Here is a 20,158-nt window from a genome sequence, read left to right on the forward strand (position 1 = left end):
TTTGCAAACTAGGGTAAAATTTTGCAAGGAATTCATTAAAAGCATTAGTTTTTTTTCTAAAACATCTATATTATTTATTAAATGCAATAATAGAAAAATACAAAATTTGCAAATTCTTAAATAAAAAATTTTTTTATTAATATATTATAAACAAAATTTTTTTTTCTGAAAGGTTAAATAAAGTAATATATAATTAAAATAAAATTTCAAAAAAAAATTTTTGGCCAAGCCCTCCCTTTTGCTACAAGTTTGCCCATATATTAAAAACTCTTTTAATTTTATTTTTACAAAAATTATAAATTATATCATTGATGTTTAACACCACAGTTATATATATTAATTATTTTTTTATTTATTATATAATTTTTTATTCTATATTATTAATAGTCTAATTAAAATGTTTCCATTAATAAAATATTATAATTTATATTGCAATATTTAATACTGTAGCAGTGTAACATATACTTCACATATATTTTTATTAGTTTTTCCATTTTCCAAATGGTAAGTTTTGAAGCTTTTGCTTTAATACTTTTTTTTTGTTAGCATTAAGGTTGCCTACCTAAACCTCTCCAAAATTTTACGATTAGTTTCTCCAAGATTTTACTATAGTTTTATTATAGTTTTGGCAAGGTTTTGGCAGTTTCAGCATTTATAATAAGTTTTATCAGGTTTCGCTTTTCTTCAGAGTTTCGCCAACTTTTTAATAAGACTTTTATATAGTTTCGGCAAAGTTTTGCTATTTTGGCATTTCACCAACTTGCCAAAACCCCCTAGTTTCTCCAGCAACCTTAGTTAGCATTAATATGAAATATATCAAACACTTGGTATGTCAAATCATGTGAACTTTCAGAGACACCCTATTCAAGAAATTTATATCGCAGAAACGAAGATTTTATCACAACCTTTATTTCCTATAATAAATTTTTTTTAAAAAAAATGTATTATAATATCCTTTAAGAAAATTTTAGATACCTAGTAAACATGTTTTTCCAATGGAATTGGTTTATTTTACTCGCTTTAAAGTTTCTTTACAAGTTTTCTTTGATATTTTGAGGTATAAAAGTTATCATTAAAAAAAGATGAAAAAATATATAATTCAGAAATCAAACATTACTCTTCAATCTTTTACATTATTGTCAATAAATTATGATTTTACATTATGATAATTAAGCAAAATCATATAATATATGTAAAATACCTGCAATAATATTTCTCATCATTTATTAGATTCTTTATATTATATAACTATTATTAACCCATTATCAACTATCATCAATTTTTTTAGATTGTAAGAAGAATAAAATATATTTATTTAATAATAAAAAAATAAAAATAAAAATAAAAGTAAAATTCTAATTAAGAATAAATCAAACTTATAGGGTTAATTGAGACATTATAATAATAATAATGATAATATAAATGATTTAAGGAATCTCATTCTCATTCAATAACTTTTTAGAAGCATTCAATAACTTTTTAGAAGCAACACTCATAATATTAGCTTCTTTATACTCAAATTCTGGACCAAAATTAACTTTTAAAATACAATGTCCGTTAGAACCAATTGTAGGATACAATATATTATGAAGCAAACCGGTATAAGCAATACCCAAATTTTCACCATTTATTGTGAAGAAAACTTGTCTATTATTTGGATAATAGCCACAACCTATCACATCATTCACTTTTCCCCATTTTTCGGCATATGTTGATCCTGTATACTTTTCATTGCGAAATATTCTACCCTCATCTGAATGAAATCCAATAGAATCTGTATTGCATCCGGGTAATCTTAAATGAAAGAAAATTAATAGTAATCGCTTAAATAAAACCTTAAATTATTATATAAAAATACGTACCTATTAGTCGGAAAATTTTTTGGTGCAAGACCGATTGCAATTATTGTTTCATCATTATTCGGGTTTGACAAGATTGTTATTTCATAGTAATGAAACCAGTCTGCTTGTGATATACCAGGTAAAGGACAATTTGTTTGTATCATAATATCTGATTTAGCGTTAAAAACAACTTTTTCAACGCCTATAACCTCAAAATTTTTATTATTTTCATCGCTTACAATATCTTCATCTTTTTTATCATCATTGTCATCGTAGGGCATAATCTGTACAATATTTAATAATAAAATTCTTGATTCAGGTACAAATTTCCATTCATCGGTTTTTAAGGACTCTTTTCCTAAAAATTTTAAAATTTTCTTATAAGGTTTCTTCAAGAACTCGAGCTCTCCAATTCTTTGTAGCAGAATCTCTGATCTATATACTAAAATAAATAAATAAGTTAGCGTACATAAATAATAATTATTATTATAAAATGTTTTTACTTACTATGTTTAATAAAATTTTTATTAATCCATTTATGACATAAGCATGTGTTAAGAAATAAAATTACTATAAAAATCAGGGTGGATATACCTAATAAATGTATAATAACAATTTGTTAATATATTAATTTTAATTATTTAATAAGAACAATTTAATAGAATTTATTTACCAATAAAAAATCTCTCTCTATATTGAATATCATTTTCAATGATTTCAATGAAAAATTCAATTGAGTGCAGGATATCTTTAATATATTAGTCAGTATAATTTATTTAGTATAATTATAATTGAAAAAAAACTGCTTAAAAGTTATAAATTACCATAATCCAGTTGTGGATAATAATAAAAATAATAATTTAGGCGAAAACTCCATACTAGTCTAAAAAGTATTATTACTATTTCAATTAGACTTGCAATATAAAATAAAATATAAAGACTTTTTGAACGTTTTCGCATCGCTACAAAAACCATTGAAATTGGAATAATTGTGATGATCCCAAATATATTACAAAATATATCGATAATGTTTTCAGGAAAACCTTTATTATAATAATTTGGTATTTCACGAATTTTAAAAATCTCATATATTTCTGAAATCAATATCCAAATTCCAAAAAACGAGGTCGTAATTGGAAGTAAAAACTTTTCAAGTTGATATATAATATAGATGTCTAGTAATAGAACTAATTAGTATAACAATAGAATTAAAAAGACTAGTAATTTATAAAAATAAACATACTTTTCTCGTTTTTATACTCCTTAAATAATAAAATACAAATTATTATAAAAATAAATTGAAAAATTCCCAAAGTTATCACTACAGGTTTGTATATAGATATATAATAGTTATATGCATTTATATTTGTTCCATTAGTTAATTCGTTTAAACCGCTAGAAGTAAGAGCTTATCATGCAAAAAATTATAAATTAATAATACTTTTTTTTTTTAATTAAAACTTGATATTTATGCAGTTATAAAAAATATTTACCATAATTATAATCAAATATAAAGATATTACAAATCATTAATATAAATGGAGCAAGGTTTATGATTAAAAATGCTATATAATGTATCATAGTTTTATTATAGATCGCAGTAAATCCACTTAAAAAAACGAATGGAAATGTAAACCATAATGAAAAATTAAAATATAAATGAAAATAAGAATAAATAAGAAGAAAGAGAATTTCGGAAATCATTATAAAAATAAATAAAAATTCTAAAAATTTTCCAACGTTCATGTTTAAAAAATGTGCACCTCAAGAATAAGAATTGTATTCTTTATATACTGTAATATAAATAACTCGACGATATCACATATCACATAATCACAATTATTTATATAGCAGCAAGTGTCTTAAGTTTTTTATTTTAGTTCAAAATGATATTCACAGAAAGTAAACGATCAACTGAACCTTATTCTTTTATTTTCTTAAAGAAATTATGCTCTCTTTCATTTATTCTCATACTTCTTTACTATACTTATAATCAATTTTCACAATATTATGTATCGATTTCTAATCCCAATATTAATTTCTATAAACTAAATGTTGATGAATTTATAAATACTAACATTAGTATTATTATAAGCGTTCGGGGTGAAATTGCAAATTGTAATTACATAAACAATAACAACGATAAAGGTGAATGTAGGAAATATAAAGTTCCTAATGATAACAATCTTCACTATTCTTTCAACCATAGTTCTTCAGGAGTGTTAAGTACAACTATAAAAATAACTCCTAAGAATACCATCCCTGAAATTTATTTAGGTGGATTTGAATTAGATAAATATTATCCATCAGAGAGTGCTTCTAATTATCCTAATTATCTTATAAATATTATGAAGGAACAAACTATGATCGTATATTATTCACCAATTATTAAAACAGACTTTAATAATGATCAATATGTCAACTTTAATGTACGTACTGCTACTAAAACACCTTCGGCAACTACTACAAATACAATAAGTCTTACATTAATCCAAATGTCAACGGATATTTATTACCAAGAAGAAACTTATAATGATCGTAATTATTAGTTTTTTTTTTTTAAATTCTAGAAAAATGATTCTAATTTCAAATATTAATAAAATATTTATCATTTTTTTTTAGTTGGTTCAGTTATGTCGGATATTGGTGGTTTCTTCAGTTCTTTATCTGGAATCTTCATATTTTTATTTGGAGCATCTAAATTAGCACCATGGTGAGCGAAATAATTACTATATATAATTCGTAAATACATTTATATTCATAATACCTTATTTCTTCTATAGGGGATTTTTGCAAACGTATGTGTTTAATTGCTTATGTATAAAATATCAAAAAAAACTTGTAAAGAAACTTAAAAGCAAATACAAACCAATTCCATTCGTTAGTGGAAGAGCTAAAAATGTTACTTTAGAAGAACGTATTCAAAGTATCGAAAATTTGCTTGAGGAATATTATCTTGATACGAAATTTTTAAATATATTATTAGAAGAAGATAAAGATAATGATGATAAAGTCCAGATTATTACTGCGGCATAAATTTCTTGAATATCACCTAAACACCATTATTTAAATTGCTCAAATAGTTCTGTACATTCATTAGTTACTTAAATAGTGTTTCATTGAATTCATTTATATTCCGTTTTTATACTATTGAACGAGACTAAAATATTAAAGTTAACATCTTTTTTTTACATTATGTAATATAAGTTGGACACATTGTTTGTGGATGGAATGATTTACATTCATAATATGACCATAAATTTCACACCATTTATGTTTACACGTAGTTAATCGCTGTAACAGAAGTACAACTAATGAGACTGATTTGATTGTAAAAACTTTAATTAGTATATTTAAAGATTAGTTCGAACTGTGGATCAACCGTTTATGTTACACGTGGTTATACAATCATTACACAATGCATACCTCAAATGAGAGTGATTTGATTGTTAAAAGCCTATATTTAGTCCTATTTAAAATTTTCAATAGAACTCAATATTATTAATTTGCGCTATTGGTTTTTTTCCTGAATATAATTACAAATTATTTACTTCTGTGCTAATGTTTCGGCGAAACTGTTTTGCGGTTGGTCCATTTTTGAGCTATTCTGACGAAACTAGAAATTTCACGTAGCTAAATTTGCTAAATTTAGAATTTTCTCATTTAACCATCTCGCAAGATGTAGATTTGAGATATACAGATATACTCCTTGATTAGACAAACCTAAATATGTATTTTCCTCGATGGGCTGATGGACTAAAGCGTAACACAAAATTATGTATACAGTATTTCTTGATACCGTGATGAAAATAGTTTATTATTTTTATCACATCATTATTACCTTAGAAAATTCTCGCACTTTTTTTTCCTTGTATACAGCTGTTAAAATGTTTTATATCAGATAATAAAAATTTTGTAAAAAATATATAATTTAATACTGTATTTAATATTTAAAAATAGTGAAATAAAATTTTATTTTATTGGCAACGTGCATTTCTTTATTGGTAAATATATACTTGTGAATCAAATTGCATAAAAAAAAATACATCATAATTTCAGTTTTCTGGGCACAGTTTTATATGTTATTTCTTGTATCATCTCACTAGCAATGAAAAAGTTAGTTGTATTTCTGCGCCTTTTTTGTTTAGTATTTTATCTTATTAGTTACAATTCTCGTTGAAAAATGGGATATCCAATGATAACAGAAGAACGACCAAATGATCTTAAGAAATGGTTTACGGGACACGTTAAACCATTTCTCGAAGAAAATATGAATGATTCAGGATATGATGAATATGACACCAAAAAAAATCCAAGAACAAATTGTCAATGGTTACTTACACTTTCTTTACAGCCATATCTGATATAAAGTAAGAGTAACATGGTCATGTGTTGGTATATTTTTTGGAACATTCTCGTTACCGACAGTAATTTTCATGATGCATTTGGTAACTCTTCGTGTTTGAGTAATCCAAACTACATACCTGAAGGGCATCCCATGTGTATGTTGATTTTGATGAAGTAACTCGAATTAATGAACGTGTAGAAAAAAAGGAAGGACGATAATTTGTTAATTTTACGAAATCAATACAAAAAAAAAATAAGGATAGCAGATATATAGGTTCCAAGGATTATATAGTTAGTTGTTACAACTACAACGCAGCTGTGATTACGAGTACGTGATACATAAGATCATGTACTCATGTACTCACGTGTACTACTCTCTTCATTATTTCAAAAATAAAAAAATTTTACACATTACAATATAATGTATACGACGCGAAATTTATAAAAATAAACAACTGTTATATATAAAAGAAAAAATTGCAAATTTTCTTTTTATCGAAGAATTAAGTAATCAACAAAAATATAAAGAAAAAAAGAAAGAATAACAACGCGATTTATTGGATTATTCTTCTAGATTCATGTATACGCATTACAAAAAAAAAAAAGAATATGGATTGGAAAAAAGTAAAAGTGTGAATTAAATATACTTTTTTTTCTAGTTTTTAGTGGTTGGTAGAAGAAGAAATAAATTGCAGCTTGAGTGTGTAAAATAGTAAGGAAGCGATGTTGTATGAATTATAATAAATGTTGTTTACTTAATAAACTAACAAAAACAAATTTTTTTTCTTAATAATTAACGCCACGACTTAGACTTTATTTAGATTTATAAACATTTGAATTTAGATTTATTCGCCCATAATCACGAAATTTATTAAGACAGGTTAATCTTTCATAAATCTTACAATAATTATACGTTTAATTTTTACAAAAAAATAAAAGTTATCTAAATTTAACAACTATATAAATTTTATACAATGACTTTTTACTGGGCGTCATTATGCGTGTAAACACTGTGTAAACTGAATTGCGGTCAGTTGATACATTCGTGTGACCTGGAAAAATAAAAATTTATCATTATAATCGCCATTGCAAAATGATTGTCATCATAGAAGTTCGTATATGCACAAACTGATTAACATAAGTATATCATGCGAATTTTTTGTGATGATATGCAGGGATGAGTTTTATACTTGAAAAAAATAGTTACCATCATCTGAATGTTTTTATTGGGTCTCATTTATTTAACATATTCATGATGCATGTAGTTACGCCAGCATTTATCATGAGAAAATTAAACATATCTTTTAAACATAATACAAATATAACCATAAGCGAAATATTAAAGTGAAATTTTCTTTGAAGGCCTAATTTGTATCGGCGTATCGTCCCTATGAAAAAAGAAAAATGCCCAAAACGGGCTCAACATATCAGACGTTTTTGGTATTTTATATGGCGTACTACTTTACTATATGCTCAAGAAGGGCAATAAAAAGGGGTCAATTTGATTTTTTTCGATTCGAGTTTTTAAGGTCTTAACATACAACAAGTTAATTATTTTTTATTTTTTACTATCATATATTTACTTATTCATTAAACTTATCGTTAATGGATAATTTGATGACCTGTGTAACCCATTTTATTATAAATATACCCTTAAAAGTCTGAAAGGATTTTCAATGTCATCTCACATGTTTTCCGATGTTCCTCCGGGAAAACCCAGCTTAAGAGCCGCGTATGAGCAATGGCTTAAATTACAGAATCCGGTTGAGAGAACCGAACCGGGCAATCATCCCAAAATTCCACCCAAGGAACTTAATGTAGGCATTGTAGGTGGCGGAATGTCCGGCCTGTATGCCGCTTTAATTTTGCAGTCTCATGGAGCAAAGGTATCTATTTTTGAAAAAAACACGCGTCAGCGCTTAGGCGGGCGTGTATATACGCACCGTTTTACACAGGAGCCCAATCAGTATTTTGAAGCAGGCGCCATGCGTTTGCCGGAGACCTCTGAGCAACAACCGGTCTTTGATCTTATTGACTATCTTAATGAAAAACTTCCGGGGGAATCCTGCATTAAAACCATTCCTTACGTGCTTTACGATGATAAGGGCAATCTGGTTTTGATAAACAATAAGTTTGGCCCGGATGGCAAAACAATGAGTGTTTCTTATGCAAATGCCAATCCGGATAAACTGGGCTTTTCTTCTAAGGCTATAGAATGCAACAAGACGGCAAATCAACTCATATACGAGAAGTTATATGGCCATATTTGGATGCGCTAAAAAAAGATTTTGCCAAGGGGTTTCAGGAAATTATCAAGTTTGACGATTTTTCTTTCCGTGCATACCTTGTGCAAGTTGCAGAATGGGACGAAGATAGAATCAATTATGTCGAAGTTATGACGTCTCAGACAAACCAATTCCAAAACAGTTTTACTGAACTGGTTATTGAGAATATGGATTTCTCGCAGGCAAGCTGGAAAACAATAGAAAATGGAATGGAGCGTTTACCGCATGGATGCGCCCAGTTAATTGGTTCTGAGAATATTTTTACGGGGGCTGAAGTTTATAAAATTGAAGATGTATCTGACGGCGTAAATATTTATCACTCGGAATCATCCGCACCGGTAAAATTCGATAAAGTCCTTATGGCGTTGCCTCCCGCAGCATTACGGACCATTGAGACGCCAACATGGTCCCCCGATAAAATGCATGCGATACGCGCCCTTCATTTTGAACCGCTATATAAAATTGGTTTAAGATTTAAAACGCGCTTCTGGGAAAAAGTGAGCCCACCGTCCAAAGGAGGCCAAAGCATAACCGATCTGCCGTCACGTTGGTTTGTATATCCATCCTATGGTATTGGTGATAACGGACCCGGCGTATTGTTATTGTATGCGTGGATGACAGATGCTATCGCTTTTTTACCTAAAAATGAAAAAGAGCGTATTTGCTTAGGTTTACGTGATTTGAAGAAAGTCTATGGTGATCAGGTCGACATAGACGATCAGTTTATTGAAGGATATTCAATTAACTGGACAGATGAAGAATCAACAGGAGACGCTATGTTTTTTCCAGGCCAGTTTCGTAACTTGTTTAATATTGCAAGAGCTCCAGAAGGAAATGTCTATTTTGCCGGCGAGCATTTGAGCGTTCATCACACTTGGATTTTGGGAGCGTTGGATTCTGCGCTTTTAGCATGTCAGCAAATGTTAGGGGAACCGAACATCATGCCTTTAAGACCAACAACAAAACAAAATCCGCCGAAGCATGATTATGACTATAGTGATTGCATAAAAGCAAAACCTATGGCTGTTTACCGGGATCAAAGAACGTAAAAATCGTGACCCCGAAGCATGATAGATATTATGCTTTGGTTTAAAGATCTCTTACTCGAGGAAAAACCAACTATTATAAATATAAAAAACGTCCGTATTTTCATATAAAAGTTCGATTATATCTCCGTTTAATCAAATGTGAAGGAAAGATTATAAATGGAAGGATATTATATTGATAACATATATATTGAATATTTTAACAATAAAGGAGAATATTTGTAGACATGAGAATTAATTTATTAAATGTGACTTCATAATCCGAATAAAAATGAATCCAACATTATGTAAGTATAAGTTGATAAAGAATCGCTAAAATCGGCTATAAACTATTTATAACTATCATAAAATGCACAGCAAATGTCCCAAATCCATATTTTGACGCGGATTTTCTATGCTAGTGTATATGGATATTATTTTACCAGGCGATTGTAAAACATATAAAAGGATTATTTCTAGAGAAACGCTTTTGTATTTCTTTTCCTCCAACAAGTAAAAAAAAATATCAATTTCACATAAAACTAATAAAACAAAATCTATCAAAAAAAAAATGTTCTCAAACTCGGGTATTTTTTTGATCGCAGTCTTCGGCGTCACAATTGTTTTTTTCGAGATGCTGACCCATGGTGTCCTAACTATGGAAATGATCCAGAGCATTTTTTCAGGAAATATAAACATTTATATAATCTTTGCCATCGCTATCTTTTTTTTTCGCAAATATCTAATGGGATCACGAGATAATAATCTCGAAAAACATTAAGTAATGAGTAAAAAATTATATACGTCATGCATATATACACTTATCTGTGTTATGCTGCGCCTTATTCTTTTCTAGCAGGATAAAACTGATTTTCTTTCACAAGTCACGTTTCCACGAGACAATATTTTGAGTAAATATTTAACTATCAGCAACTAAAAGCCTGCGCCGGACAAAACATATAAAACCAGGTCTGGGCAAATACTATTAACTTTAATTGTATTTCTTTTTAAAAACATTATACGTTGAAAAAGTTCAGAGTTCATTCTAGATTTTTTTGCTGAAAGCAAATTTCCTATACAGATGAATACAAAACATATCGGGTATATATTATTTATGAAAAAAAATGAATTGCATCAAGTTTATGGCCCTTTTTAATAATATGAGGAAAAGGGAAAGTCATTCTCCAACGCAATTATACAATATTTTATCAATCGAAATTGGTCTTAGTGCTAGCACATCAGCTAGTTTCTATCGTCATCAAAAATCACCAAGAAGAACTTATGGATAAAATTATCGAATAAGTTGAAAAGGTTTTTCCAATAGTAGCAGTAGTAGCAGTAGTAGTAGCAGTATAATTCGCAATAGTGATAATAATGTTAATAGTGCGGAGTAGTGAGAAGGAACCATCGTATTATGGTTTAGGGGGCCGGCGGAAAGCATGATATTATTTCATTTCGTGATTTATTCCTCCCTTTTACTCCAATATCTTTTATTAGTTTCATTTTTTACTTATCCGTCCGGCCCCTTTCTCATGTATTACTTTACAAAAATATATTAAAGATTTTACTTTGAATTTTTTTAAACGTGTTGTGTATTTTGAAAGTGACATTAATATTTATTAATATTTATTAATTTATTCTTTTATTATTAGATTTTTACTTCAAATCACTGGGGGTGATCATCACCGTTGGCCAGAATTATCAATTTTTACCAGCACTATATTTTTTTAATGCTGGTCGATCATCATAATTTCAGTCACCGGTGATCATCACCTCCGGTGATAGTTGGAAAAATTCTTTTTATTAATTACATTTACTTTCACTGGTCGCATGCTATACTTTTTTGGTAACTTTTCGTATTACTCATTTTGACCCACTCGTGTAACAGGTAATATATTAGATGATGTGATCAAGTGATAAATATAAATATAAGCCACGTAAAACTAAGATACGATTCAACTTTTTCTCAACTCTCTCTAACTATATAAAATGTCTCAAAAAAGAACTGTAAAGCGTGAGACTAAAAAAACTAAGTAATGCAGTTCTAATTTTTTTTTTGAATACCATCTCTTCCCATATATTAACTAATCTTTGTTGTTAGGTTGATTGATACGTCTGAGAAAATTTCGGCTAATGAATGTATAAAAAAAACTTTTATGTTTGTAATGCTGAAATAAATCTCGTCCCATTACCAGGTATAATATTATTTTCTGTCTTAATAAGTAAAGTTGAATATTTTTTTTGAACTCGGAATTCCAGGAAAGGAACTTTTAGAGCCAGTCCGTACTCTTAAAAGAAAATCAGTCTCTGACTGGACGGAGCAAGATGTCATGCCACTAGCTGAATTACTAGCAGGAAGAATAGGAATTGACGGTATCGGAGAGAACTTTTCGGGCGCGAGTGCCTTTGGTAGTATCAGCGAAGACTTGTCAAAATTTGTCTTCGAACATCCAAAATCAGATCAATTATTGATCCGGTCTACGTAACTATCGACTTAACAACGTGTGCAAACAATGTGCCTCCAGCTTGCAAGGAACATATGTAGATCTTCGGGCTATTCTACAAAATTCAACTCTTCCAGCAACTTTGTTTTAATCATTTACGTAGTTGCTTTGCCCTGCTTATTATAAATATGTTTTTCTATTATATTTAGCATAATGCAAACCATTATTTTTACCTTTCACTAATATAGAGTTATTTCTTCTATCTGCTTTAAAGTACTTTGTCTTATGAATTTGTATAACAAAAAAAAAATGTATTATTCAAAATAATTATAACATTTGAAAAAAAATAAAATGTGCTTTTATATATCAGATTAATAAGAGGATTGTTACTTTGTATGGGATGTTTTTATTTCCAAGTATACACAAGTTAAAAAAATAAAGACCGGTGTGAACTTTATTAATTTATATACGTGATAAATTTTAATGAAGAATGTTGACTCCGAAGGTTATTGATTGCTTAATTTCAATAATGTTAAGATTTACATCCTCAAGTAGAGTAGTCGAGTACAAAACAATCATATATTGTCATTACATAATACAGAAAAATCGAATGGAAGTTCTAACACATGAAAAAAAATCATGTTAATTTTGAGAGAACCACCCACTTAATTTCCCAGAAACATATTTACCTGGAGAACTTTTCTCCAACTAAACTTCTCTTCCTTCTCTATATTTCTTCGCGGTCTAAAAATAATAGTGTTATTTAGTAATTTTTCATAGAGACCGATCGCCTTAATAACCAAAGGGTAATACTTACATAAAATGCTTTTGTAAGACTCAATTTCTTAATTCGTTCATTTATTATTCTAGGAATATCATCCCAATAAAAGCGTTTCTTCTTATTTGGAGTAATATGGTATTCGAAGATTTCTTTGTTTTCGTTCGTTAATGAGAAGACGAGTCTGAGAATCTGCCCACTCGCCTGTTTTATATATATATATATATATATATATATAGAGAGAAAAGAGTGATGTGTTAGACTGATCAAATATAATAATTATAATGGTGGCTTAGCTAAGATTAAGGAGGCGGAATCTCATTGGACGATCGTCTCGTGATTTATAGAAACTCGCCTGAAACTATCCTGGAACTGTCGTGGAACTAATATGGGGGAAAGAAGGTAAAAAAAAGGTAAAAAAAGGTAAAAAAGAAAACAATAAATAAAATAGAATAAAAAATAAGCAGATCATGGCTTAAATTTAAAATAAATGTAGTCCTCCCCAAATAATTAGGATCTACTTTTATTTATTTGTTTCAGACTTTTCAGCCAAACGATACGAAAGTGATGTAAATTGTAATTCGTGTAAAATAATATTGTGTTACGAAAAAAAAATAGGATTAATATAAAAAATGTGACTCAGAAAACTCATAGAAGGATGAAGATATAGTCCGATCATCATGGAAACATGGTTGACTCAGGAACGATCAAGTCGATCAACGATTCACACAATAATAAATCTCACATCACCTGATTAGGCAAAGTTAAAATTTTTTTCTCTAGATATAAAGAGATAAACAAAAATTTGTTTGTGGAATATTATTACTCTTTTTATTACCTAATTTTGGGAATGATTTTTGTCATCAAAATTAATTAACGTTTATTATCGTTTATTTCGGAATAACAAGAAAAAAAAGTTGTTTGTTTAGGAAAATTTATTTTATTACGAAGGGATTAATTGAAAACTTTAAGATAAGAAAAATTTTTCAATTGAAAAAAATCAGAATATATATTATATGTTGTTATATGATGTATTTGATGTATTTGCAGTTTGTATTTATGTTGTATGTGTTGTTTAAATGATAAAATAGGAATTTAAAGGAAAGGATGATTTTTCATTGAAAAAATATATAATAGGATTACAATTATTTAGTACTTAACCAGAAATGATAGGCGTATTTTACTATTTGTACATATTTTTTATTAAGATAAGGTCAATTGTTATAACAGCACGTTTAATTGTATATATTTTGTTTTCCATTTACGATTCTATGTTAAAAGTTAATAATTTCTTTCGGTAATTACCTCACAATAATTACATGTATATTATTATCAATTAATATCACAGATTTGGCCACGTACCAATCAGAATGCTAGATTTTGTAGATTTTGGTTAACTGATAAAATTATATTTAACAACGATATTATCATGTGACCCATTGTATGATTTTTACAAAATTATCGGGAAATTATTCTGTATAGGAGTACGGTCATCGACTTTACGACTTTACCTCTTATGGTTTAAATAATTTTCTTTATAAAATTTACTTTAATATTTGTATTTGTTTTAAGAAAGAAAAAAAAAAAATTATTATTATTTATATTAAAATATTCTTTATTTGTTGCATGCAGTTTTCTGTTTTGACGAAATCGTTCATCAATTGATATAAAAATATTATTTTAACTCGAAAATAAAAACATATTATATCTGTTATACATAACTGAATATACAAAAAACTTTTTTTATTGTATACAAAAAAAAAAAAAATTCTTTTTTTTCATTTACGTTTACGTTACATTATAATATTTTTTACTTTTAAAAAAAACTTGCGTAAATGAATGAATGAATGAATTAATTAATTAATTAATTTTTTTTTTTTTTAAAGTTGCAAGTTTTTTTTTTTACTACCAAAAAAAATTATTTTTTTTTTATATATAAAAGTGAAAGATCAAGAAAAAAAAAATAAGAAAAAAAAATAATTCTTTTTTGTATTATAAAATAACCCCCTCTTTGGTGTTTAACCCTAATATTTTTTTTAACAACGAAAAAAAAAATTCCTTTACGAATTTTTTATTTCATATTTTTTGTTTTTTTCACATTGAAAAAAAAAACAATATTCGCAATGAATCAATCTGATTATGCTCATAATTCCAATTTTACTGAAACTAACGAACGTACTCCTTCAAACGTTCCATCTTACGCTAGTCTTGTTATTCGAAGGCGAAATAATCGTCGAATAAGACATGAAAGACATGGAATTATAATTGATACAATTCGTATTAGGAGATTACCAACTCAAATTACAAACAATCCATCCATAAATCAATTTTTTAACGGATTTTCTTTCCCCTAAAATAAGGGTAAGCATTGATTCATATTGAATATATAATATTATTAACAAAAAAAGTAACTATCGAAAAATAATTTATCAATAAGTTTAATGTTTTTAGAACAATCAATATTATATATGAAAACTACGCCAATTGAAAATCATCCAGTTTTCGGAATATTTTAAAGTTACACAGAATTCATTTCGCATAATTCAAGTTTATCAAATTATAGTTTGTTAAAAATAAACTGTACATTTTAGTCATTTGTTAAGGTAACCACCGAACATCGCCATTTGAGGGCTGGTAATAAAAAATGTGCGCAAGATATAAACAAAAAAACCTAACTCACTCTTTTACAATAAAATTTTTTTTTTTTTACTGCATCAATGACGAAAAGTTTTTCACAAGTGTTGTTTTATTACAATTATTTATTATAAGTATTGTATTGTTTTTTAAAAAAAAAATTATATAAAAAAAAAAATTTTTTTGTATAAATTAAAATTTAGTGCCCGGATAAATCCGATAATTATCCGGATAAACGCATCTGGATAATTAACTGATATCCGATAATTATCCGAGTAAATAAATAAATTAAAGTAAATAAATAAATAAAATAAATAAATAAATAATAAATTTATATATCAAATTGACCGATTGGCACAACTAAACATTATTTAAAATAGCACGTCATTTTTCCAATCGGTCATATATATTTTTTTTTTTTACTATCCCAAAATATTTCGAAATTTTTATTTCATATTTTTTTTTTTTTTTTTTTGAAAATTTTAGTAAAGTTCTTACTACTTTCTTTCAAATTTTTTTAAAAAACTCCTTTAACAAAATTCCCAATAGTTCCTTATGTGATATATTTTTATATGTATCAAAAAAAAAAGAAACGCAAAATTTATTTCTCACCTTGAAGAAAAAAACAATTTCGAAACTTTTTTTTAATGAATTTAATAATATTTTGGGAGAACAAAAATGAGATACTTAAAGGTGTCTTTGATTTTAATAAAAAACAATTTGATTTCGTGAAAAATAATTATTTTTTTTTATAAAAAAAACCTTTTTTTTTACCTAACGAACACAAAAAAAATAAAAATAAATAAATTTCTTCTACAAAAATATATTATAACCATCAGTCAATTAGTCAATTATACTGCAACTTAAGCTGTCGATTATCTCGGTCAAGCTCATAAATGGACTGATACTGATATTGTCTCCTCTTATAAAGAGAATATGAGTGAACCATGTTCCGATGCCTGTATCAACGACCGAACAAACCTTTGGGAAAATTGAATCGTTCCATTGTGAATTCTGTCCTTCGAACTTAAATGCATTGTTAGTAAGATTCGTACTATTTTCGTCTATAATTCAAATTCATTATCTTTCTCTCTCATTTCATTTCACAATTATAAAGGGGTTATCGGTTATCAAGGACCTGCAGAATCATCAATATCCAAAGGTAGTACTATGCATGAACTGATGCTCACGCTTCGGGTTCTATCATAAATACCAATACTATCGCCCAGGCCGTAACGAATATTTGTACCATTATAGCTAAAGTAGAAATTTTAGAAAGTTGTGAGACAGGATACGCCCGATATAGCGTGTTTTTGTCAGTATGACTCAGAATCAATCATGCATTATTCCCTGGGAAGTTATCCCAAAGGACAATGTATACAAGCGAAGCGGGAACGAGAAGAACAAATATGAGTTTTTATATAACTCCTTTCGATTTGTTTCGTACAGTCAGCTTCGCCTAATAAAAAATATCTTTCCACGCACAATTCAGGCCACCGTGTAAAGTTAAGTGCTTATGATAAAAATGCACTTAATGCACTTTATCCTAACTCGTCATACCTCTCCACGTTAACGAGGAGTTTAAAAATGAAAGGTAATCATAATTTATAATTCGAGCTTTTATATTTTATGAACTGTATCCGACATTTTACTAACTTTATTCCTTATAATTTGAATTATTATTCTTAATTTTTTTCGTATAGCTGAAAGAAGATTTAGAAAAAGAAGAAGTGAAAGCAGGAATTGGAGAAAGAGAATAGGAAGAACAGGAGGAAGAAGAAAACAATTATTCACTAATAATATTGTAAATTTTAGTATTTCGCATTATAATAGGTTCTAATCAAATTTCATGTACATTTAATATTCACTTGCATTTTTTTAAAATAATAGAATAATTATAATTACTTGTAAAGTTGCTTCTTTTTTGAATTCTTAACCCATGAAAAAATGATTATAATTATTAAAATTTGAAAATACTTTAAATAATTTGTACTACTACTACAGAAAATTAATTACAGTTCACCTCACTATAGTGAATCCCATGGGCTGGAGATTAAAATTCGTTATAGTGAGAAATTCACTATACTGAGGGTCATTTTATTATATATTAAAAAAATCCGACCTGAATTTTTCTTCATTATAGCAAGTTATTACTATATAAAATTTCGCTATAGAGAGGTGAAACTGTACTGGTTGAAAATTTTCTTAACCGAAATCAGCAAAAGTTCTATAAAAAAAAGATGATTTTTTTTAATACAACTTTAATTATATTAGTTATTATTCCCTTAAATTCATTGCTGTTTTCTTTTTATAATTATTATTTAAAATTAAATTTTTAATTTCTTTACCTGCTAAAATAAATGATCCAATGCATGAAAATGAACCTATTACTAATTCACAATATATAAATTAAAAAATACCAGAAATAAAATAATAGCTAAAATATCCATCAATATTTTATGCAGTTTTTTTTTAATGATTTCCATAATTTTTCTATTGCACTTGAAAACTTTTCTTGCAAGTTTAAAAATTTAATTTAACCAGCCTAAGGTGACCTAGTACCTCACTTCAAGAAAAAAATAAAAAAAATATTTTTATATTAGCTTTTAACAAAGAATTTAAAAAATGAGATATATTGTATATCTGATATCTGATATATTAACTTAATTTAAAAACTCTTTTTTGGTTTCATTTTTATATTGCAAAAAAAAAAAGAATTTTTTTTTTAATTAAAAATCAGTAATATTTTGAAAATAAAATCCTTAAAAATTTTTAATAAATTTATAAGGATCCTTAAAGAATCATTTATAAAAATTCTATAGAATTCTTAAGAATCCATAAATTTTTAAAGATTTTTAAAGGATTCTATAACCAATTTAAGTATTTTTAAAAATTCTTTTTATCTATAAAGAATCTTTAAAAATTCTAATTTCTAAAACATTACTAATGTAAATAAAAAATTATATTCAACAGTTATTATTTCTTTATTTTCAAAATTTGATAGATTAATTTTTTTAAATATAAAACTAGTAATAATTATTTATATAAATAGTATTTTAAAGTATTAATGCTAAAATTTATTATTTTAAGTAAATAAAATTACTATAATAGGTTGCCAAAGATAATTTTATCTTATTATATAATTTTTTAATAATATATAATTTGTATATTACATCATATTCTTCTTGTTTCATTTTTGCTATATATTTTAAAAACTTAAAATTTTTCAGTGTAAAAAATCTATTTGTTATAGTTATTTAAATCCAATAATTTGTTTAATATAATCTTTTTTTAATTTTTGGAAAGTTTTTTCAATATATATAATTTGAAGAAGAAATTTTATAATTAGGCTATATTTTTTAAGTATTTAATTAATAAATTATAATATCTATTTAAACTAAAATTAACAATAATTCTGGCCATTTTTTTGTTAAAATCCTTATAAATCTTATTATATTAAATAATATATTAAATTAAATATGGTTTTATTTGTTACAATTTATAATTTTGACTATATTTTATAATTTTAGTTAGAGCTGGCAATGATCATGATCATAACTGGCCAATGACCAGTTAATAAGTTAATAATCATAACTGATATTAATCAGTCAAAGGCTTCTGTTTGACCATTTAACTGACCATTTTGACTAACTGTTTGACCAACCATTTAACTAACTATTTAATTAACTGTTAATTAACCATTTAACCAACTTTATTCATTTAACATTTTTTTTATAAACTTAAACAATAAAAAAGTTAAATAACATTTTTGTTAGCAAATTTAATCAAAAAAAATACTTTTTAACTTTTTGTCTATAAGCATATTCAAAATAACTTTTAACAATTAAAAGCTAAGGAGCTAAAGTTGAATTTTACTAAAGGCAAAATTCATTCCTTTATATATCTTTTACATTTTATTAAACTACCCTAAAATTAAAGTACTCTAAAAATATTCTTTATAAAAGAAAAATCTTTCTATCTATCTTTTTTTTTTGATCTCTATTTATATTCTTATAACTAATAATTACTCCTTATTTATATAATGATAAATTCCCATTTAAATTAATTTCTTGTTAATACAATTATTTTATTATGTAATATTTTTCTAATAATCAAATCATTGATGCAATATTTATCCTTATTATTGTATTATTTATATAATCTTATTTGACTATTAATCTAACTTGTTTCTAAATAAACTATAAATAACTAAATAATAATTTATTTATAAATAAACTAATAATAACTAAATAAATTAAAAATATAAATATATTATAAATAACTTATATAATTATAAAAATTACATCATATAAATCATTTATTCTTCCAATTATTTATTTTTTGGTTAACTATTTTTCTGATCATTTAGTTTTCTAAGATTATACCATTACTATACTATTACTATCATTACTATATCAATTTATAATTTGTAAACTACTAGATAAATGAAAATAGCTGTAGTATATTTTAATGAATTAATGTATTATATTGTAAAATATTTTAAACATATTTTTGTAACATTAATCAGTGAAATGTTATTGTATTATCTTTCCTATAAAAAATAAATGTCCAGAAATTGTCTATATAATGTCCAGAAATAGTCCAGAAAATATTTGATATGTCCGGAAATTGTCCAGTTGTTTGACACAATTTAATTTTCAAAATTTTGTAATGTCCAGTTTCTGTTCAGAATATGTCTAGTATTATAATTCACCGAGCATACAGTATAAAGAATACATGTATAGAACTAAGTTTATTCTATTTTTATTTATTAACAATAAATGTGTTATGAATGCTTGTGTTT

At 26.4% G+C, this 20,158-nt stretch overlaps 6 protein-coding genes across 6 annotated transcripts; 5 read left to right on the plus strand and 1 right to left on the minus strand.

Moving 5' to 3' along the window:
* Positions 1–1,427: 1,427 nt before the first annotated feature.
* OCT59_009444 (uncharacterized protein) lies at positions 1,428–2,801 on the minus strand (the record flags this gene model as incomplete). The annotated part of the gene is made up of 5 exons (XM_025309826.2): positions 1,428–1,794; positions 1,863–2,283; positions 2,349–2,435; positions 2,515–2,589; positions 2,666–2,801. The coding sequence occupies 5 exons, from the start codon at positions 2,799–2,801 to the stop codon at positions 1,428–1,430; spliced, it is 1,086 nt and encodes a 361-aa protein (XP_025188853.2).
* A 926-nt stretch (positions 2,802–3,727) lies between these two features.
* Positions 3,728–4,877, plus strand: OCT59_009445 (uncharacterized protein; the record flags this gene model as incomplete). The annotated part of the gene is made up of 3 exons (XM_025323924.1): positions 3,728–4,379; positions 4,464–4,554; positions 4,625–4,877. 3 exons carry the CDS (start codon positions 3,728–3,730, stop codon positions 4,875–4,877), a joined length of 996 nt encoding a protein of 331 aa, XP_025188852.1.
* A 2,987-nt stretch (positions 4,878–7,864) lies between these two features.
* On the plus strand, positions 7,865–8,467 carry OCT59_009446 (uncharacterized protein; the record flags this gene model as incomplete). Its single annotated transcript, XM_066133562.1, has 1 exon — positions 7,865–8,467. The coding sequence occupies one exon, from the start codon at positions 7,865–7,867 to the stop codon at positions 8,465–8,467; it is 603 nt and encodes a 200-aa protein (XP_065999991.1).
* Positions 8,468–8,583: 116 nt separating this feature from the next.
* OCT59_009447 (uncharacterized protein) lies at positions 8,584–9,522 on the plus strand (the record flags this gene model as incomplete). The annotated part of the gene is made up of 1 exon (XM_025312766.2): positions 8,584–9,522. The coding sequence occupies one exon, from the start codon at positions 8,584–8,586 to the stop codon at positions 9,520–9,522; it is 939 nt and encodes a 312-aa protein (XP_025188851.2).
* A 5,321-nt stretch (positions 9,523–14,843) lies between these two features.
* Positions 14,844–15,074, plus strand: OCT59_009448 (uncharacterized protein; the record flags this gene model as incomplete). Its single annotated transcript, XM_066133563.1, has 1 exon — positions 14,844–15,074. The coding sequence occupies one exon, from the start codon at positions 14,844–14,846 to the stop codon at positions 15,072–15,074; it is 231 nt and encodes a 76-aa protein (XP_065999992.1).
* Positions 15,075–16,675: 1,601 nt separating this feature from the next.
* Positions 16,676–17,265, plus strand: OCT59_009449 (uncharacterized protein; the record flags this gene model as incomplete). Its single annotated transcript, XM_066133564.1, has 4 exons — positions 16,676–16,729; positions 16,804–16,948; positions 17,058–17,158; positions 17,245–17,265. The coding sequence occupies 4 exons, from the start codon at positions 16,676–16,678 to the stop codon at positions 17,263–17,265; spliced, it is 321 nt and encodes a 106-aa protein (XP_065999993.1).
* Positions 17,266–20,158: the final 2,893 nt, after the last annotated feature.

The sequence above is a fragment of the Rhizophagus irregularis genome, chromosome 17 (genome assembly GCF_026210795.1).
Source record: "Rhizophagus irregularis chromosome 17, complete sequence".
Lineage (NCBI taxonomy): Eukaryota > Fungi > Glomeromycota > Glomeromycetes > Glomerales > Glomeraceae > Rhizophagus > Rhizophagus irregularis.